Source organism: Penicillium soppii (assembly GCF_028829465.1).
Source record: "Penicillium soppii strain IBT 18220 chromosome Unknown utg000004l, whole genome shotgun sequence".
Classification (NCBI taxonomy): Eukaryota; Fungi; Ascomycota; class Eurotiomycetes; order Eurotiales; family Aspergillaceae; genus Penicillium; species Penicillium soppii.
In genome coordinates, this window is record NW_026643234.1 from 5,058,200 (window position 1) to 5,080,141 (window position 21,942).

Here is a 21,942-nt window from a genome sequence, read left to right on the forward strand (position 1 = left end):
ACAAGTTGCGCAGTCTGGGATCGAGCTTGAGAAGTTTTTCTACCAAAGGCGCTCTTTTGGAAGAAACGGTGAAATCACACCAGAAACCCCCATCTGCCTTGCAAATGATCTGCGCGTTGTATCTCGTAGGAAAGCTGCGTTGCAGAGAGTGCCCTAGCACAAGAGGCCGAGCAGTACCACCCTGCCTGCCTTGCAACGCATTATAAGCTCATGAAATAGGAGCCCGCTCACCAGCAGCACAGAAAGCATCGAGATATGCGAGCGAACCATCCGGCTGGTCCATCCGCACACTTTGCACGACGCCTTTCGTGTCAAAATTAAATCCATAATGGTAGAAAAATCCAGCCATCCTAGCAGCGCGGATCAAATAGAAATCGGCGTCAGAGAAATTATGAGCCTCCGCTCGAAAGGTTTGCCAGAAGAGGCTCTCGAGTTCGCGGCAGCGATCGTAGTAGTGCCACCCTTCTGAATCCATCCATCCCAAAAGATTCTCAAGCCCATATAGCGCGAAGCCGAACGGCAGAATCCTTGATTCAGCCCAGTCAAAAATCCCTGCGATATTTCCGGTTTTGGGATTGACGAGGAGATTCGTCACGTTAAGGTCACCGTGGCTAAGAACAAAGGGGAGAGCTTTGAAGACAGACGGGAGCTCTTTGCGGACCCTTTCTAGCTTTGATGCAAAGCGAGACGGCAGATTTCGAGCAAAAGCATGGCCCCGGTTGCATCTGAGCATGGCTGTAGATTGTTGTTCCATGACTGTGCAAAGAACCTGTTCTAAAATGTTAGTTCTTACAAATGAAGCAAAACTTTGCTAGGGATACCTTGCGAAGTCCTTGATGGTGTTGTGCTGTCGGGACATGTCGTCTGGAGGAATGCGCGCCATTATGTGAGCAGTCCCAGGAAGATGCTCCCTCTCGTAGATATAGACTGGCCGCGAATCGCCCAGAGATACTTGCAGTTAGTCACAAATTCGGGATGGATCGCTTTGGCAATGATAATGTTGCTCATATCAATGGTAGAGTTCTCATCTCGGAACTGGAAGAGCTTGGTGTTGTTGGGCCCCGCTGTCACGGTATAGCTGCACACTCCCTGCATCTGTAAAGCAGAGGACACCCCGCGGCGCGAGAAATGGCGAATTCATCGCATTTCTGTCTTGTGACAGTAGTATTCGAGTTGAAAAATTCATCAATTGCGCCGTCAGGACTGTAAAGAACATAAGTCGTCATTGTGGTGAAGGGCAGTGGGACGGGGAGGGAACTGGGAGATAATGTAAGGTTGCGTTTATTCGTACCCAGCGATAGTCACCATTCTCTCCCATTCATAATGTATGCCACAGCCGTATTCTTGGGTAATTTGAGGTCAATGAAGTAAAAAATCGGTCTTTTAGAATTCGGTAATCGTTTATTCAATCTAACTATAAAAGAGAAAAATCTGTACCGTAAGAAACACCCAAGTCCCAGCCTTATTGCGATAATACTTGGTAATTTGAAAACAAGTAGCTAATGCTGGAGGCATTTGAAGTACAATCTATTCACAAAACACGGAAAAAAAAGGTTTCATTCGTGACCATGTTTGCGTACAATGGAAACAGAATGGACCTTGACCGCAAAAGGTGGGCAGTGGACGCCCACGCAAAATTGACCTATGCCCGCATGGCAAGGTGAACTAGGGCCGGGAGAACCTTAGGACATCGCCCTACCGCAGGCACAACGGTTCTGGCTTGTCATAAAAGACTGTACTAATAAAGGACTTAGGGCTAAACCCTAAACTAGGGTCTGGAATCGAACTCTGAAAAAAAAAAGTGCTTCGTGAGGGGTTCGAACCCTCGCCTCTTACGAGAGTGGTTTCAAAAGTAATAACTGCTTAAGACCACCGCGTTAGACCACTCCGCCAACGAAGCGAGTGAATGATCACTTCCTCACATAATTTACTCTACACCTATAATCATGTTGTGAAAGTTGCATATCTAGAATCGGATTTTTATCTTTCGTCCGATCTTTAGTTAGCTTTTCCTTTACGCTCTTATGGTGAAAATCACAGCGTTCGCTTACTTCAAAGGTTACTCATGAATTCGCTTTGTTCGCTTATCAATGTTTATCATGTTTTTTATGCCTTACATTTCTTAGTGCCTTTTTACTCTCTCCTGGTCTCCAAAACTTCACGTTCCCTAAAGAGTCTTCCCGACCCTTTTGATCGTGGATATATATGAGCTAGATATCTACATGAAATAGACCATATGATCGACTTTTTCGTTTTTTAGTCTTTGACAAATATATACCTTGTATCTGAAATACTGTAATGAAAATACCATTCGATACGAAATCTCGGATATTTATTAGTGGATCCTTTCGCTGTAAAGAAACGTGTGACCTGCGTCAAACTGCGTGACTCGCAGATCTTACATCTCTGCTCCTATTGTGATACCAAGGCGCTTAATCTGATTTAATCATCAGTATTCCGACCTACGAACTCAGTAGATTCATTCGCGACCATGTCCAATACTGAGAACAAGTGCTCTGGGACTTATTGCGACAACGAAGCTGGCACCTTGCAATGCCCGACGTGTCTGAAGCAGGGTATCAAAAATAGCTTTTTCTGCACTCAAGATTGCTTTAAGAGGAACTGGGTAGGTTACCTCAAGGAATGGGTTGACTGAAGATGATGATCTGATTTTGATGCTTCTAGGCCACTCATAAAGCCGTGCACAAGACGCAAAATGGTATGTGATGGTACCATATGCAGATTTTTTATGATTCTGATCACAAAATACAGTTAGCGGGAGTTACAACCCATTTCCCGCATATCCATACACTGGCTCGGTCAGACCCGTGTATCCACTTTCCCCGCGACGACCCGTCCCAAAATCCATCAAGCATCCCGACTGGGCCGTGACTGGTATTCCAAAGCGTGAGAATCGCTTAAGTCAGTCCAAATGGGATCTCTTGGATGCAACGGGACAGGAAGCTATGCGCAAAGTGTGTCGGCTAGCCCGAGAAGTTCTGGACATAACTGCTGCTGCAATGAAGCCCGGCGTGACTACGGATTACCTCGATGAAATTTGCCATAATGCTTGTGTCGAGCGAGAGGTAAGTGATGTGCACTATTCAACTATTCCGAGTGATTCGCTAAGACCCGAGGCAGTCATATCCATCTCCACTCAACTACAACCATTTCCCGAAGTCATTATGTACATCGCCTAATGAGGTCGTGTGCCACGGTATTCCCGATGGCCGAGTCCTTCTGGATGGCGACATTCTCAACCTCGACATCTCTTTATACCATGGCGGCTATCATGCTGATGTGAACGAGACCTACTACATTGGTGATAAAGCCAAAGCGGATCCGGATACGGTCAAACTTGTCGAGACGACGCGCGAGGCCTTAGATATGGCCATCGCCATCATCAAGCCAGGAACACCCATTCGCGAGTTTGGCAAGATCATTGAGAAACATGCCACCTCCAGAGGCCTCGTTGTCATCAAGACGTGGGGCGGCCACGGTATCAACTCGGAGTTCCATCCTCCCCCTTGGATCCCCCACTATGCCAAGAACAAGGCTGTCGGGACATGTAAACCTGGCATGACGTTTACCATTGAACCCATTTTGGCGTTGGGCAGCAACCGAGAAAAGTATTGGCCAGACGACTGGACTAACGTGACGGTTGATGGCAAGCGCTCAGCTCAGTTTGGTGTGTATAGACTTTTTCAAATGCTTTCAAATGCTAGGTGGAGGCTCAAGACACTAATCTGGACTTTTATAGAACATACCATGCTTGTGACAGAAACAGGCGTCGAGGTCTTGACAGCGAGACTCGAAAACTCACCTGGAGGACCAATCCCGATACCGGAGGTCGCAGACGAAAAAGCAAAGAAATGAAAGCATTGGCAAGTAGGAGTGGGTCACAAATCAGCCACCGGGTAGATCAGGGTTCTCTGCCCGAGCATCCACTGTAACCCATGAATCTGAAGGCTGCTATCTTTATGCCTTGTTTGAATACATACATATATGTACATAATCATTGCTCTGTTCTACCCATAGATTGAGCATGCAAATGGACCTGCGAATTGCTTTTTTGAGCTAAATTTCCCCTTTTGGGCTTGGTGCCCCGATATGCCGCCACGTAGCTTCCTTCAGCGCTCCCAGGAATCGATCTTGCCAAATGCCAGCCTAGATAATAAATTTCAGAAGCTATCGCCCAAAAGGTAAAGCTCTGGCAAATTTTAATGCATTGTGACATTTAGTTTTATACCTTAATTTATAATGGTCCAACACTAAGATTGTTGTCGTTTCGGGTCTTCGAGTTACAGACAGTACAGAGTGCCCTGAGACGAACGCAGTGAGAGAACCCTTGGAAGTGATGAAAGACAAGCCTATTGCTATTACTAATTGTTAGCCAAGAGTGGAATGCATGTAGGTACAGTCAGATACTAAAATAAACACGATGTAACCTTACATATGTACGGAATACGAATGTTCCTTTCCAGCCCTGGAAGTCTTGGACTCTTCTACAAAAGCCCCAAGGAGCCTCCCCAATTCAACAATATAACATCCATCAGTTTCACAAATCGGGCTACCAAGCTTTGACTTCCTCAATTTTGAAACTCTAAGATGCAGTTCCCTTATATCCTCATTGCCTTAACCACTCTTTTGGCTGCTGGAGTCAGCGCTGCTCCTGCAGAGGCGGGCAAAAGCGATTGCGGGCATGTGTGTCGCCCTAAGGACTTCAAATGTCCTAATGGATTGGTGAGTCGTCTCTTGTAGTTTGACTCTGGATTATGTGTTACTAACGTATTGCTTAGCATCTGAAGGGTGTAGGTATTGACGGCCGAAATTTTGTCCAGTGGATGCTAATATGTTCATAGTTCAACAACAACCAATGCTACCGCTGCTGCCAATAGATTCGTGCTTCGCAGGATCCCGTTCATTGATTGTCTTGCTATGTCTATCCATAATAGCTGCAGATACGAATATGTACACAGTGTTACGGGAGCCTCTTTCTTCTCCCCAAACCTTTGAACAGTCAGAACTTCACTACTTTTTCCTTTGATCGGTACTGTAGGGAAAACAGCTTTCTAAAGCTATGTAGCTCCGTCTGGGCGTCCTCTATAATTTGAAAATTTAATCGTCCAAAACTTATTATCGTTGTGCCTCATCTGACTCTGTGAATAGATCGTAGATTTAATTATTAAGAAGACAATAGTATCTCAAATGTACAGCTCTATAGTGGATTCCTCTATTCACAATTATTTCAACTTCTCCAGCGACTCCTCAATGGCCTTCCAAGCTCTAGGTAAGAGAGCACCACCGAGCCAGTAGTTGTCGGCATGGTCCTTTCCATACATCACGAAAGCGTTGAAAGCATCGTACATGTGATCGAGATATTCGTTGTAGTAGCTGACCATGCTTCCCAGGGGGTTCTTTCTGGTTTCTGAACTTTCTCCCTGGCGAATGACTGCCGGGCCGAACTTAGCAGTTTTGATCAAATCAATCTTGATAACATTGTTGACGATCATGTAAACACCATCTGTTGGCCCAAAAAAGATTCGAGGACCCTTGCCCGCCTCAATATCATCGATCATGCTTCTCATCAATCGGCGGCCTTGCTCATCGGTTCCTTGTTCAGCAGTATGGCGTCGATTTTCAAGTGCAATCTGTCCAAGTGGACCTCGAGCGACTGGAGCAGAAAGGAATGTGAATGTCCCGACGCAAATGTTTTGAAGGAACACACCAGTCGATTTGAGCAAAAGCGGGATTCGGAACCGAAGATTTAAGAAGTTTAAGACTGTGATGGGACGGGAGGTTGGCTCAGAGGAGGCGAAGGCCCGGGCTGCCCACGCTGTGAGGATGTCATTCTCACTCACCCAAGGGGTATCCTCGCGGTCAGTCGCGTTTGCAGCGATCTCTGCTTTGACTTCGTCTTTCATTTTCTGGAAAGATTCTTTCGGAAGGTAAATGCATCGCTTCTCCCGAGCTCCACTCCAAAGGTAGTCCCAAAAGAATCGTAGTTGGAACATAAAATAGCCTAGACCACTGATGCGGTTGTTATCCAAGATAAATTCCTCTTCGGCTTTAGCTGTGATCTCGGGATGATCAAGAATGTCCTCTCGGGCGCCCACCACCTCGGGAACTTCTTCTTCTCGCCCAGCCAGCACTGACGACCATCCAGCCAGCAAAGCTTTGCCACCCATAGCATCCATCAGCTGGTGTGGCCATGATAGGGCGAGAATAGTTGCATCATTAAACGAGGTCATGTGTACGGAAATAGGCGGGATATCGTGTTTGGTCATCTCCTCAAATATCGGAAAGTTTGGCCGACTATCAAAGGGCCGAAATTCGGGTTCCATGCGATAGAGCGAAGGGCCATCGGTTTTCACTGGGAGTTTACTACCGGCAGGGTGGTCTAGAATGTTGGACTCGATCACTGCCTGTGTAAAAGATACATTTTCTCTTTCTCCCGCAGATGATCCTGGAACGAAGATTTCTAGTTTGCCGTCCGGCTAAAGATTGTTAGTATCAAGATTCCAGTTCAGCTAGGGAGATTCTCATCACTCACTCTGTATCTGAATCTTCCACCAAGCTTTCTCCAATCACCAATCTCAAGGAGTCTGGAAAGCGATTTCTTCAACAAGTCGGCATCCAAAACATCGTTGAATCGCATCACCCAATCCACATAATTTGGATTGTAATCAAGAGTATGCAAAGGATACACATCGTCTGGGATACAAGGCACCGCCTTCTCGTCGATTGTTTTAGAATCCATAACGTTCATATCTAGTGAAATGTAGAGAGTTGGGAGTTGAGGAACACGGGAAAGAGCATTTTAAATTCGCTGTTAAATATGTTGAATTTGTAATTTGATGAAAAATTCTAGCGCATCGAGATGGAGTTGGGATCTACATTCTGTAGAATTTTATCGTGTACTAGTGCGAACTAGCGTCTGCTAGAGGTGAACTACATCGGTGTTCACTCGGCTTTTCATGCCTATATGACTCTGATATATCTTCCCTACAAATGTAGTTCTGCGATGTGTGATTCATTTAGTAGGTGTAAAGCATAGGGCAGATCATATTGCCTATCCATGGCGATTGTTAGAATAATTTTCACCAATCTGACGAAACCCACATGGCTGATGTTTATATCCACATCTGTATATCCACATCTCGTAGGCATATCCACAGCAAACCCAAAGCAAACCCAAAGCTACTGTGATTTTGCTCAGCTTTGTTCCGCTCACCAAGGAACAAAGCCCCTGTCTAATTTAATTTTCTGCCGATCGATCTGCCGAATGTCGATCTGGGCTACCTAGATCTTATGTAGCGTAGTTCCTTGGATTATTATTTACAATATTACAATTATGGGCACAAAGTCTGCTCAGCTTAAAAATCAAAGCTTTTCTAGCAGCATAAAAAGCAGACTGCTAGCCCGTACATTGTAAAAATATGGTATGGCCTGCGGCACAGCTTCACATATTGCTCTCCGTAATAAGAGACAGAAAGGAAGCTCATGTCTCCAATCCGCTGGTAAGGTAAGGGGCCCACCACGTAAGGCCTTTGAGGATTTATTAATGCTATCAAGTGTCCTCCTTTCTGGATCTGAAATTCGTGACAATAACACCACGGCCGCATCGGTACCTCGCACAAACGCTTCAGATTTGGTCGAAAAGTTATTAACAGACGCCACTTTTCTACCCTTCAGCCACATATAAATATCGTGCAGCCCATCCTCGGTTTCCTTGATCTGAAAGTATGTGGTTGCAGTCACAATTAGATCCACACATAATCCCCCATCAGAAAACAGCGAATTCCTACCGCAAACATCTCGCCAATTCTATATTGAACCAGCTCTGGAACTTTCAGACGAATCAGGGTTGATTAGACCTCCCGACTCGGCAAAGTCGACCCACGGTGATCCGATTCCAAGGTTTACCCGCAGGGATGGATAGTGACGGCCTCACCGGGCCGCTACACGCACTCGACGAGCTACGCGGGTCTAAACTCGCGAGGTAAACGGCCTACTGCGTACGAAGTAGCCACTGACTTGCTTTGTCGTGGTCCCCCACCTCAATCATGGTGCGCTGGGGTTGCCGCTATGTAAGCAATGGGCCACTAATTGGTGAACCACGTGGGGCTGTGGTTTGTCATCAGTCTCGATGTCCACAGTGCTGGCTAAACTGGCGCTTTATACGTGGATATAATTAGATCCGGCCCCAAGGGTACATACCATGCAAAACTTGTGTGATTAGCCCTGTCCCTTCGCACTTTCTACCGAAAGTTCTATTCTAGCTTTCTAGCCATGGCCTTGACAAGAGCAATAGCTTACGCTTCGCTGCACAGGAACTAAAGGTAGTAGCGCGCATTCTGTCCATCACTACTTACTGCCGGATTGAGGAAGTATCTTACGACGATAGCTAACTCGAGGAGGTCGTATGGCAAAAAAGCCCACATGTCGCCTAAATTAACAGAATATCCAGAGACCGAAGGCTAAATCCAGCAGATGAAGGAAAATGTGCTACCCAAAGATAGACCTTAGCTTCCTAATAAGAAATTTGTTTGAGTAATGATCTCCAGCACCACGAAGAGCTGGATGTAGCGGCAAGCCGCTGTGCGGATGTGCCGGGTAGCAGTGACAGAGCCGTGCAATTTAACGCGATTGATGGCAGCATCTCCCAGTCACACTCATTTTCCCGTAGAAGAGTTCCTTGGCTTTTATATCCTTCGCGCGGCGAAAATCGACAAAGATCATAGTAAGATCCGTCGGCGGCCACCAGCCAATTACCAACCCCTTCCAGATAGGCCGTGAAAATACATACGCATGTCGATCCTCAATCCATCTGCTGCCCCTGCAACATAATCAAAGCCTCGACTTCTGTTCATATACCTTGCAAGCAGCCTCCAGTCTGGGTGTCCATTCAGCCGAAACACTCAATTTGTCCTTTGTTGGCAGATTTGTCCAACCCTTTGCAATCCTTATTTCATCCTCACGCCATCTCTGCACCGCCGACTCAATCCATGTTCCAATCGCCGATGCTATCTCGGCCACCTCTTCGAGTGGTACCTGATGCCCGCAACCTTCAATGCGTGTTTCTTTCACCTGTCCACTCATAAACCCGCCACTCCCTCCGATACCTGCACCGGTTCGCTGTAATATTTCAGCACAAATATTGGGTTTTGATATGGGGCTAGTGCCACCAAATATATAAAGAACAGATGGCCGAACATGATCAAGCAGCTTCCATGCAATCACAGGTTCGCTGCGGTAGAAAGGTGATATTTTGGTAGGAGGGCCAATCACATCAGCCTGGAACAAGGGCTCATAAGCAGGCCCTGTGGTAGACTTCTTTTGCCCAAGAGGCATGTGAGCCCCAAAGTTTGGCCTCACATACTGCATTACTTCTTGGTGCTTGGTGCTAGCCAATGTGACTGGGCCATCACAGGTGTCTTCTGTGTCGCTTTTCAAGTTCTGTGGGTAGAGGGCAGTTGGAAGACTGCGGTATCCATGCAACGCCCAGCGCTCAAGAACGCGCTCGTCCCACTTCTCGTGAGTCTTTCGCGCCGCTTTGATTGCTGCAGACCTTGATGGCCAGATATCACGTCGCTTGAGCGACAACTTTGATAGTAAAGGCCCGTACCCACTGAACGTGTCTGGTACGATCACTGGCTCTACCAAAATCAAAGACGTTAATAGGCGAGGATGCATCAGAGAAAGTAGGACACTAATAGAAGGTCAGCAGTGAAGATCACATCCTTGTACTTCCTTCTTACAGTTGTCCTGCTCCCATACTATGACCCACGCCGATGATGGGTCGCGGCATTTCATCACGGAATTGGTTTATCATGTATAGAAGGTCTCGGCTATGGTCAAGCCAAGATGCTTCGATGGGTTAGTGACATCGCCACAGCCAATGAAAAAACTAGATATGCTTACGGTCATTCCCCAGTAGTTCCTCGTTCACCACGCCACTAGCACCAAGGTTTGCGGCGTCTGCAGTCCAGATTGATCCAATTCGGATTCCATGTTTCTTACATTGCGCAATTAGATCTTCCCATAGCGGTTCATATAGCTCCTTCAAATTGGTCAGCAAGTCATAAAAAGAGCCAGTATAAGGATCAGTGTCTCTACTTTCGGAAAGCCACCACCGGGTGCCCCAATGATAGTCACGTCCCCTGATTGAGGTTTTGGGTTGTCGATGGGTATATACTTCTTCACCGCCAGCTTCAGGCAAGAAGCTTGTGAGACGGTTGCTCGAGGGTATTCACGGATATACTGCCCATCAATGATATGTTCTGTCACGGTAAAGGGGAAAGCTGATGTGTTGGCCATGTTTGCTAAAGCAATTGGCACGTCTCACAGCTGCCCAAACTGACTGTCATATTCAGGATAGGAGGGGCCTATATTAGGCTTCTCCGGAGAGCCGAAAATGCCGAGTTCGTTACGGATCAGTTTTCACCGCTAGAACGCTAGAAAGTGGACCGAACTTGGCAAGGGAGATTCCACTGTACTCTGCCCAATGAGCATTTCAAAATATGAATGTACAAGCAGCAAGAGGAGATCCCATACAATCTGGCTACGTAAGAATTTCCGACAGATTAGCACATGGCAAAGTAGAATCTGTGAACCAATGTTGATCTTTCTTGGCACCTGTGTGGGATCTCAGCGGATGCAGATCGAATCTGTAGATCCAAAAATTATCGATTCTGGGGATGATCATGTCCAAATGTGGCAGCCGATCTCTTAGTTCTCCACCAAGTGGACTGGGCTGAACCTCTTGCTTGGCAGCGATTTTTTCGCGAAGTACGTATTTGCGAAAATTCGAATTGGCGAGTGGACCCTGGACTAAATTCTCGTTGGCTTTGCCGTTAATACATATGTAAGTATGTCTTTCGGATAAATTGGTACCAGGGATAACAAAAATGTGATACTAAACTAGGGATTACGCAATTCTAAATCCCACCCAGACACAAATATATAACGGATTCCGATGATCCTCGCTCAGAGTACTATACACGTGATTAGACCATCTATCACCACTTGATACCCACACTTTTCTCTACATTTGGGCTCATACAAATTCAAGAAAATGTCCTTTCTCTATTTGGACTGTGCGTATAATAAAGACTCGAAATGGCAAAAAGCCCAATGCACCGTCAGGCAAGATGTGCATACTTATTGTCAAGAACGAAATTGGAAACCGTCATCTTTCTTCCAAACAGTCTGGGCAATTGTCCTCAATAAATACACTGCATCTCACGATGTGACGTTTGCCATCCAAAGTAACGGAATTCACGGCGGTGCTCCAACAATATGCGACGTCTCAATTGAGCCCGAGACGTCCATCTTCGACCTACTGGCAGATCATTCCACTTTCACTACTTTCACTACCGCCCTGCCAAGCCAGCTCACCTGTAATACTGGCGTTGCCATCGACATGCAAGATGGCGAAAGCGTTCAACCCCTTCCTCCGCTGCAGGTCCTTCTTCTTGCCAGCACGACTTCTTCTCAAGTGTGCTTGTCATATTCGTCGGATGTTCCCTCCTCACATACCGACAACCTGATCTCAACTGTAGAACAGGTAATTGAGGAGATTTTAAAACACTCAGACCAGACAGTCAAACATCTCAATCTGTTCAGCGACCGCAACAGTCGCCAAGTTCTTGAATGGAATCGTCGCTCCATGCCTAGTGATATGGCCCTAATGGTTGACGTGATCCGACAACATGCATTACAAAGATCAACCCACGAAGCCATCTGTGCTTGGGATGGGTCACTGACGTATGTGGAGCTTGATGAAATGACAACTCGGTTGGCATATCACTTACGGACCATGGGAATCGAAGAGAACGATAAAGTCTTGCTGGGCTTTGAGAAGTCGATGTATGCAATTGTGGCTTTTCTATCCATCCTCAAAGCAGGCGCCACATTTGTTCCTGTCAGTCCCGCTTATCCTATTGAGCGTATGCAAGCAATCATTGATGCAACCAAACCTCGGCTTACTCTCACCTCACCCGAATCCACATCTGTCTTCGAGCATCTCCATGTGCCAGCCCTAGGCCTGGATTACTCCTTTATCGCCAACCTATCAATCAATGAAAGCCAGGACCCTCTCCCCTTAGCTAATCCACAACGCGTGGCATACATTCTTTTTACCTCTGGTAGCACTGGTCGTCCTAAAGGTTGTGTCCTTCAACACCAAGCACTGGCAACTATGATCACCCAGGGACCTTCGTTCCGCATCTACCCGTCTAGTCGTGTACTCCAAGTTGCCCCGATCATCTTTGCCGCATCCTCCGTCGACATGTTTCTGCCCCTGCTTACTGGAGGGACAGTTTGCATCGCCTCAAAATATGATTTGATGAACAACCTAGCAGCTACAATGAGAAAGTTTCAGGTGACTTGGGCATGCATGACCCCGTCTGCGATTGCCTCCGTTGATCCATCGGAGATATCAGGTCTGAAAACTCTTGGCTTGGTCGGCGAGCCCGTGAGTGATAATTTACTCAATAAGTGGGCCTCTTCTGTGGATCTTCTGTCAGGCTACGGTCTATCGGAAATTGTGGGAGCTGGGTGCATCTCCTCTCTCAAGGTAGGGATGCACTCTCGAAATATCGGCTACTCTCCTACAGCACATATTTGGCTAGCGGATCCGGCAAACATCGACAAGCTTGCCCCGGTAGGCGCGATTGGTGAACTCTTGATCGAGGGGCCAAATCTCGCCTGCGGGTATCTTGATAGTCCTCAGAAGACGCTCGATACATTTATTGAGGCACCCGAATGGATTCAAGATTTTTACCCTGGGCACGGTCGACGCGTCCTAAGGACGGGTGATCTGGCTCGATACCATTCCGATGGCTCTATCATATATTTCGGCCGCAAAGATACGCAGGTTAAGATTCGGGGGAAGCGAGTCGAGCTAGGAGAGGTTGAAAGCGTGATTCGCCTTCATCAAAAACCCGGCGATGCTGTGATTATAGAAGCGGCAGCCCCGCTGGATGGGGACGGCACTCCAATGTTGATTGGGTTTATCCACACATCGAAAGGAGCATCAGAGGATTCCTCCTCGCTTCTAGGACGCCCTAGCCAATGTTTCCACGAGGAGACATCGCATCTCGATCTCCTGGTTCGCGCAGTATTGCCAGAGTACATGATACCGAGCATATACATGCCACTCAATCGTATCCCCAAGACTCCCTCAGGAAAAACAGACCGCCTCGCGTTGCGGCTTGAGATTTCTGCCCTGACTAGACAGCAGCTTGAAGCCTATCACAACGTCGGTGGTAAACCGCAGGCTCGACCTCGAACAGATACAGAGAAGCTTGTACACGAGCTGATTTCTCAAATCTTGAGTCGTAATCAGGACTCATTTGGAATTGACGATCAATTCCTACGATTAGGAGGAGATTCCATCAAAGCCATTCGTCTTGTTCAGTTATGCCGAAAGTCTGGATTAGCTGTTGATGTTGCTGGAATCATGGAATCTGGCACAGTCGCCCAGCTTGCCCAAATGGCAAATCCCTTGCCACAACCTATTCTTGGAAATGACAGAGGAAAATTGGAAGTCCCTACCGCTGCAGTAACAGAGCAATTGATCAATCTTGGTGTTGTCCCTCAAGAAGTGGAAGCAATGAATCCGTGCTCCTCCATGCAGGATGGTATCCTGATGAGCCAACTGAAAAACCCTCAGCAATATGCACTGCGAGTCTTGTATGAAGCCCAGCTCTCTACAAAATCATCAGTATTGTCTTCGAAGAAGTCGTCGGAATTAGACCTTGCTCGACTTCAAAATGCATGGCAATTGCTCGTTCGACGTCATCCCATGCTGCGGACAATATTCGTGACTAATGTGACACCCAGTGTATTTGCAGTGCAAATTCAGTTAAAGAATGGTTCCGTGCCCCGTATTCATGAACTCAAGGAAGACTTAAAACCGAGCGATATTATCGACCAGCGTCAGGAATATCAACCCCCAAGCACGCTGCCTCGATTTGATCTACACGTCGCTCCGTGTGGGCGGGTCATCATCGAGCTTGAACTGTCTCATGCAGTTGTTGATGGTATGTCCATGTCGATCATAGTTCGAGATCTATGCAGACTCTACGTTGATACAGATTCTTCTTCCTCTATCTTCAACTTCACGGATTACGTCGAATACCAGCGACATATAACCACGGATGATTCTGTTTCTTATTGGAAGCAATACCTCGGTTGCATGGACCCAAGCCGGTTTCCCACAGCCAGTGAAAGCACGCCACATATGTTGAGAGAGTCTAATCAAGATTCCAAGTTCAAGGCTGTGGCTGTGGACGTTGGTCCAGCTGCAGAATACCGAAAGTTTGCCCAAAAAACCGGGACAACGGTGGCAAGCGTCGTCAAACTAGCATGGTCTATTGTTCTGCATGTAATGTGCCGTACAGACGACGTGTGCTTCGGCTATCTTACCACAAGCCGTGACGCGCCTGTTGAAGGCGTACTAGAAGGTGTTGGGCCTTTGATCAACTTGCTAGTGTTTCGGCAGCGCCTTGATCTTGAAGCCAGTGTCGCACGAGTTTTGCAATCGATCCAAGCCGATTTTATCTCTAGCCTACCACATAAAGATGCGTCTTTGAGCGATATTCGCCGGGCTCTGGACTTTGCTAGTGACGAGGTCATGTTCAACACCTGCATCAGTCATTTCCCAGCAACCACCCCAAATGAAGCCGATGACTTGCCGATACTACTTCATGAAGAGGCGCGGCAAGATCCTACCGAGTTTGATCTTTCCCTCGAGATTATGGAGTCGGAGGATCAAATTGAATCAACCATCAAGGCGTATACAGGCGTTGTTCCATTGGAGCACATGGAGCGAGTGGCAGTGCTCTTCGCACACTTGATGAAGACTATACTCGGGAGCTCTGATCGTACAATAGGAGAGCTGGGGCTAGTCCCTGAGAAGGACCTTGCTAAAATTGGACATCTAAACAGAAGTATCAGTCACCAGCCCGTTGAAAAAAGCGTCCAGGATATCATTTTGCAGCAGTGTCACAATCAGCCTACAGCACCGGCTGTTTGTGCCTGGGATGGAGACTGGACTTACAGCGACTTGGATCGCGTTTCCTCATCTCTAGCACAACAGCTACAGTCCCAGGGTGTCATTCCCGAAACATTCGTGCCAGTCTTGATGGACAAGAGCCGCTGGGTTCCAGTCGCTCTACTTGCGATTCTCAAAGCCGGAGGTGCTTTTGTCCTTCTCGATCCCACCCAACCAATTCAGCGACTCCAGGATATTTGCATTGATCTGAAGCCCAACACCATCCTGGTATCACCAGAATACCGCGCTACTGCTGCTCCTCTTGTCGGTAGCGTTGTGGTAGTTGGAAACGAGCACTCTCCGATACTTGAGACTTCCGACCTCGAAAAGGTTCTCGAGGTAGTAGTTCACCCAAAAAATGCGGCTTACGCTGTATTTACCTCCGGTTCTACGGGAAAGCCAAAAGGAGTATCAATTGAACACCGTTCACTGTGTACTAGTGCAGCTGCGATGATGGAGCATTTACCATTGAACAGCAGCACGCGAATGTTGCAGTACGCCTCACATGCGTTTGATGTGAGCGTTCTAGATCTTACCGTATGTCTTATGGCTGGAGGCTGTCTATGCATTCCATCAGCCGAGGACAGACAAAATCGTCTAACGGAAAGCTTGAACGACTTTTCTGTGAACCTCGTCGCTCTCACTCCAACCGTTACTCGAACAATACAGCCAGAGCGCTTATCATCACTGAAAACTTTGAAGGTTAGCGGAGAAGCACTCTCATCCTTCGATATCCAACGGTGGAAGGGTGCAGCACCACACATCGAGATCGTGAACATGTATGGGCCCGCAGAATGTACAATCAACTCAACTGTTCAACCCGCTATTGATTTGACATCGTATGGTTCAAACATTGGATATCCTTTGTCGAGTGCTACCACTTGGGTGGTTGACCCCAAGAACCATCACAGACTGCTTCCCATGGGAGCCGTTGGCGAACTAGTAATTCAAGGACCTATCGTCGGTCGTGGCTATCTCAACCGCCCTGAACAGACAGCTGCATCATTTATCTCGCCACCAAGCTGGTTGTCGCAATTCAAACCGGTGGCTTCCGATGGGGAGAAATTATACAAAACTGGAGATCTGGTTCAATACGCTGCAGATGGCTCAATGCATTACAAGGGACGCAAAGATTTCCAGGTCAAGCTTCGCGGTCAACGACTTGAGCTAGGGGAGGTTGAGGCGCAACTTCATCTCGTGTTTCCCAATGCTTCCGACGTTATCGCCGAGGTAGCATCTTTGAATCAAGGCAAAACATCAGCCCTGGTTGCCTTCATCCATCAGAAATCCTGGGATAGTGACTCGGACTCTAGTCAAGTTTTCAGAGCCGGGATCAGCGACTCTAACCTTGATTTACTGCATGCTCCTTGTGGAGCCTTTGATCAGGCAGTCGCGCAAGCGAGGGTAATGCTGGCCACCGCTCTTCCAGGCTATATGCAGCCCAGCATCTACTTGCCGCTCGTTCAGATCCCCAAATCTCGGAGCGGTAAGGCTGACCGCGTCCAGTTACGGCACATAGTCAGCTCTGGCCTCCATGAGCGCTGGACAGGTGACGCCAGCACAGAGACGATCTCAAAGAGAAGACCAAAAACCGAGATGGAACTCATACTATGCTCTGCTGTTGTCAGGGTTTTAGGTCTTTCGGAGACAGATGTTAGTGCAGAGGACAGCTTCTTCCGCCGTGGAGGTGACTCAGTTGCAGCAATGATGTTGGTCGGAAATTTGCGAGAGCAGGGTTGCCATCTCACCGTCGCAGACATCTTCGCGCACCCTCAGCTGGATATTCTCGCTACCAGAATAAACCGCACACTTCCCTCGAGTGTTGCCAAGGTTCCTCCACCTTTCTCTCTCCTTGGGGATGATTCGGACTCCCATAAAGAGTCCATCGAACAAGTGATGGAACAGTGTGCCGTGGCCCATGAGGAAATTGAGGATATTTACCCGTGCTCGCCACTCCAACATGCCTTCTTTATCTTCAGCAGTACCCGCGAGAAGGGTACCCTGATTGCAAGGTTTGCGTACAACCTACGACCAGAGGCAGATCTTGATAGACTGCAAAAAGCCTGGAACGAGACGATGACAAAACACCCGATGCTACGAACGCGAATCGTTAAACTCGATGGTAAATCCATCTTACATCAGGTGGTTCTCAGTCGGACAGTGGACATTGAGTACTATGACTCGGATGATCCAGATTATGTCCCTGGCTTGCCAATTAAAGTTGCGCCAGGTAATCCACTCCTGCGAATTGCTTTAGTACGTAGGTCATCCGCGCAACAACATCATCGGCTTATTGTCACCTTACAACACTCCTTATACGACGGATGGTCTCGAGCTTTATTCATGCAAGAGCTCGAGAAAGCGTATTCCGGTTTCACGCTGCAGCCTTTGCCCGTCTCCTCATTCATAGGACATCTAGACCAGACCAATGAGGGAGCCAGGCAATTTTGGACAGCAGAGCTGAGGGATCTTCGAAGCACAATCTTCCCTCAAATCCCCGCAGCCTATACGCCCCATCCAAGTGCAACATTGGTCCAAAATGTCACTATCCCGAAAGTCGTATCCCCCCAGTTCACGCTATCAACCAAGATTCGGTGGTCGTGGGCCCAGGCCATATCACTTCAGACTAGCAATCTCGAGGTAGCAATGGGTCTAGCAACAGCTGGACGAGGCACTCCAGTTGCAGGAATCGAGAAAATGGTCGCGCCAACAATGGCCATCTTCCCCTATCGAGTCCATATCAATCCGAAACAGCGAATTATCGACGCTCTTCACGACTCTCAACACCATTACAGTCAGATCCTGCCCCATGAGCACTACGGAACGCCAAATATTTGTCGCGCCGCGACAGGACCGACCTCTCCGGCGGCTCTCCAAACTCTCTTGATTGTTCAGCCCCAAGCAGAACAGAGCCCTTCTTCGCTGTATTTCAAAGAAGAGATGCTGCCTCAGACGGGCGCCTTCCATGTGCGTGCGCTGACGTTACACTGCCACCTTCAAGAAACATTTGTTGAGACTGTTGCCTGTTATGACGAAGGAGTCATTTCTGGCAAAGATATGCGTTGGGTGCTTTCTATGTTTGATTTGATCTTCCAACAGGTCTGCCTTGAGCCTAGCATGCTTGTTGAGGAGCTAAAGGTTGTACTGGATCAGGACTAATGGAAGCTCCCACATATGTAGCGATGGCTACACAGAATCAAATGAATAATGGAGCATGTTGAGGATAGTGATAGCTGTTGGTAGATGACTCCCTATGATTAGGAATCTCATTCTAGTAGCGAATGTGCCGTTTGATGCATTGCCTTCGCCCTACTTCATACTTTTTTCTACCTAGGTAGCCTACTTCTCAGTGTTTTAGGCTATAGTTACTTGATATTTATTATGCAAGATATATACCATAATGTACATTGATAATCGAATCAATTTCGCCTCTAATCTCCTACGGGCCAACCCTAAGTAATAGGATATTTTTCCGCTAATCTTACAATTGTGCTTGTATCTTCGAAGAATCGGCTTGAATTACAGGATTTTCATCGCGTAATAGTGTTGTTCTCTATTATAAAGGAATGCAATTATATAGTATTGCAATTCATATCGAAATCTCTATGAAAAGACTAATCAGACTATCGCTACTAAATGAAAATAAGTATCTAGTTTCTATGTTGGTCTCCGTAGAAAGCTAGAATTTTAAAGCACTCTAAGTGGGAAGTAGTCATGTACTGCATTAAAGCTCACATACCAGTCACTAGACAACATAGAAGCTGATACGCTTTGTCATATAAATAATCCGAGATTTCTCAACCATTTTCTGCTTAGCATCACGACTTCCCTGATCTTCGGTCTTCCGATCTTAAATTCCAATCTATGTAGCGGAGAAGGTTGATGGTTCAAGATAGACTCTGTTGAGTTGATATATGTTGTTTTCAATTTTTGCGTATAGGCTGCCGGCTAGCGGTTTTAGACTTGATCGTCAGTTTGTTTTCGGTGTTACATCGTGTGGACTAGGATATATTAGGAATAGAGATTGCATTACGTGCATCGCCCTTGAGAGTGCAAAGTACTTGTTAAGCTACTATGATACAAGAATATAACCGCTAGCAAATGCACACAACACATAACTAATAATAAAGTACACGAACCCCAAACAAATTGTCCAGACTAACCGCGTTTGACCTCCTTCTCCAGCTTGTCCAAAGCCTTCGTGTACTTCGGCTTTAGTGAACCAAGTGCCTCCGGCTTGATGTTGACTTTATCGATGAGTGAGGATCGGGTAATGGGGCCGCCCGCAATTTCGTTGGCGAACCAGTAGCCCTCGCGGTGAGCGACCAGCGTCCATGCGGAACCTTCGCGGCCTGCACGGGCGGTACGTCCGACTCGGTGCACGTAGGTGGTAACACTGGTAGGAACATCGTAGTTGATGACGTGTGTCAAAGATTGCAGATCAAGACCACGGGAAGCACGGTCGGTGGCAACGATGATTGAGATGCGTCCTTGTTGATAAGCCCGCAGGGTCTTGCGAGATGCAGAGGAGTTGTTGGATTTGATGATTGTTCCAACGCGTTTGGCCAAGGCGGGATGCAACAGTGCTATGAGACGCGAAAGACGGGATGCGGACTCGGATGACTTGGTGAAAATCAGAACGGTCTTGCGTGCAGCAGTTGGAACAAGTTCCATCTCATCGGATTCCGAATCAGACGAGTCGGAAGAATCAGAGGAATCAGAGGAATCAGAGGAATCAGAGGAGTCAGAGGAGGAATCAGAGGAGTCAGAGGAGGACTCAGTGTCAGAGCCTGAACCAGAAGAGGAAGTATCGTCATCGGATGATTCATCGGAGCTGGTATCATCGTCGCTACTCGTGTCGTCATCAGAGCTAGTGCTGTCGGAGCCGGATGAATCGGACACGCTAGAAGCGCGATCTCCCTTAAGCTCGATGTGAGATAGAAGAAGACGTAGGAGGTAGAGTGGCTTGAGCGACCCGTCACCAACTTGGACCATACGCTCGGAGAGAGTGGATGGCAGGGTGAACTGGCCATCTGCGCGGGAGGCAAGAAGGCCTTCTTCTTCGTCGAGACGTTCCTCTGACCCGATGATAACCATTTTGGGGTTGGCAAGACGTAGCGAGTTGAGTTTCGAGATATCCCGAGTCATGGTAGCACTCAGAACAACCTTTCTCGGCGGCTTGGCGTCAATCGGAAGCCCAAGTTCTGACAGGAGCTTGCCTCCAGGGCCGAACGTCTCGGGGTCCTGGCGACTATTCAAGGAGTTCATAACAACATCAACCCACTCTTGGAAACTCTCGTTCAAGAGACGATCGGCTTCATCAATGACCAGCCATTCGAGGTGCTTGAGGGTGAATCCCTTCGTGTAGCGAATGTGATCAACAAGACGACCTGGGGTACAGATGAGAATGTCGACATTGGGCTCAGCTCGCTGGATATGACCAGGGAGAGATCCATTGGATTCGACTGCCTCACTGACACAGTCCTCAAGACTCAAATTCATCCAGTCATTTCCTTTAAGTCCTTCCCGCTGTTGTTGTTGAATGGCAGGGTTGTAAACCTGATCCACACGCATCAAAAGCTTTTGCTCATCCTTGATGGCTACATTACCCACTGCGCTTCCGATGTGAAGTCGGGAGCCCGAAGCACACAGTTCGCAGGCCTCTCGGGCTTGTTTAACTAGCTCTCGTGTGGGGACAACAATCAATCCCCGAAGTCTGGAGGCAGGTCTCGAAGGCAAAGCGGTGACGAGTGGGAGTACGTAAGAAAGTGTTTTTCCGGATCCAGTGGCGGCAGAAACACAGAGATCTCCAGAGTGATTCTTCTCACCTTGTAGCAGCAGAGGAATGACGGTAGACTGTACAGCAAATGCTTCCGTATAATTCTGCTGTTCAAGAATCTTGAGCAGATCTGGTTTGATCCCCAGCTCAGAAAACGGTTGTGTGTCTTGGGTGGATTTGCGCACTGGATTCGCCAGCCAACTGGGTAGAGAGGAGTATGTTGGGAGTTGCTCTATCTCGGGCGGATTCACAGGCTGAGGCAGTCGTTCAAGGCCTTGCGCGTAAACAGGCTCAGCGGCAGGTGTCTTCTCTTCAATAGCCTCGGGTTCAACTTTCTTCGCTTTGGCGCTTGCGACACTCTTTGTACGCTCGAACTTTGACATGATACCCGAGTGCTTATTCTTCGATTTGCCCTTGTCAGCTTCTGAGGCTTCATCATTCTCGTCCTTCTCCTCAGTCACAGGTATAGCTGCATCATCCGGTGCATCGTTCTTTCCATCGCTCTTTCGCTTGCTGCTCTTTGATTTATTTGTCTTTTCGCCAACTTCGTGATCTGAGTCTGTAGCTTTTTGTTTGCTGCGCTCTGACGAGAGAGTACTTTCTTTCCGGGACGTCTCCGGGGAACTCTCTCCTTGAAGCGCATCCTTGAGGCGCTTGCGCTTCTTGGTGCTGCTATCCTCTGCGACCTCTGCGCTCGGCAAACTGTCGCGTTTCATGTGTTTCTTCGTGGGTGTGGGCGTTGCGGCGGGCTGGGTGACCTGGACATCTCGCTTGCGCTTGTGGGATTGGGCTGATTTTGGGGTCACATCGACTCTGTTGGAGGACTCGAGGCCCAAATTTTTGCCGGCCATAGTCACGGAATTCTGCGAACGTCGAAGTCGTTGCTGGTTGGCTCAAGCAAATTCCTTTTCTCGGGATATTTTATGCCGACAGAAAACCAAATATTCTCACCGCTTCTGATACCGCTCTCCTTATCGCTGTACAACGTAGCTCCTCCTGTGTTGGTTGTCGAATGGGAGTGGAATGGTTTTTAAAGCAACAGACTGTTCGTCATGGAAAGGAAGTTGACACATAAAGCATCAGTTTCATTCCGGACTTCTCA

The 21,942-nt window shown here is 47.7% G+C and overlaps 6 protein-coding genes across 6 annotated transcripts; 2 read left to right on the forward strand and 4 right to left on the reverse strand.

Moving 5' to 3' along the window:
* Positions 1-208: 208 nt before the first annotated feature.
* N7529_005347 (phosphotransferase family protein) lies at positions 209-1,095 on the reverse strand (the record flags this gene model as incomplete). Its single annotated transcript, XM_057240874.1, has 2 exons — positions 209-769; positions 967-1,095. 2 exons carry the CDS (start codon positions 1,093-1,095, stop codon positions 209-211), a joined length of 690 nt encoding a protein of 229 aa, XP_057100169.1.
* A 1,396-nt stretch (positions 1,096-2,491) lies between these two features.
* On the forward strand, positions 2,492-3,876 carry N7529_005348 (uncharacterized protein; the record flags this gene model as incomplete). The annotated part of the gene is made up of 5 exons (XM_057240875.1): positions 2,492-2,626; positions 2,686-2,719; positions 2,773-3,086; positions 3,142-3,688; positions 3,761-3,876. The coding sequence occupies 5 exons, from the start codon at positions 2,492-2,494 to the stop codon at positions 3,874-3,876; spliced, it is 1,146 nt and encodes a 381-aa protein (XP_057100170.1).
* A 1,367-nt stretch (positions 3,877-5,243) lies between these two features.
* On the reverse strand, positions 5,244-6,760 carry N7529_005349 (uncharacterized protein; the record flags this gene model as incomplete). Its single annotated transcript, XM_057240876.1, has 2 exons — positions 5,244-6,497; positions 6,554-6,760. The coding sequence occupies 2 exons, from the start codon at positions 6,758-6,760 to the stop codon at positions 5,244-5,246; spliced, it is 1,461 nt and encodes a 486-aa protein (XP_057100171.1).
* A 2,090-nt stretch (positions 6,761-8,850) lies between these two features.
* N7529_005350 (alpha/beta hydrolase) lies at positions 8,851-10,320 on the reverse strand (the record flags this gene model as incomplete). The annotated part of the gene is made up of 4 exons (XM_057240877.1): positions 8,851-9,712; positions 9,762-9,870; positions 9,925-10,063; positions 10,120-10,320. The coding sequence occupies 4 exons, from the start codon at positions 10,318-10,320 to the stop codon at positions 8,851-8,853; spliced, it is 1,311 nt and encodes a 436-aa protein (XP_057100172.1).
* A 757-nt stretch (positions 10,321-11,077) lies between these two features.
* Positions 11,078-18,220, forward strand: N7529_005351 (uncharacterized protein; the record flags this gene model as incomplete). Its single annotated transcript, XM_057240878.1, has 1 exon — positions 11,078-18,220. The coding sequence occupies one exon, from the start codon at positions 11,078-11,080 to the stop codon at positions 18,218-18,220; it is 7,143 nt and encodes a 2,380-aa protein (XP_057100173.1).
* A 999-nt stretch (positions 18,221-19,219) lies between these two features.
* Positions 19,220-21,691, reverse strand: N7529_005352 (putative ATP-dependent RNA helicase DBP6; the record flags this gene model as incomplete). Its single annotated transcript, XM_057240879.1, has 1 exon — positions 19,220-21,691. One exon carries the CDS (start codon positions 21,689-21,691, stop codon positions 19,220-19,222), a length of 2,472 nt encoding a protein of 823 aa, XP_057100174.1.
* Positions 21,692-21,942: the final 251 nt, after the last annotated feature.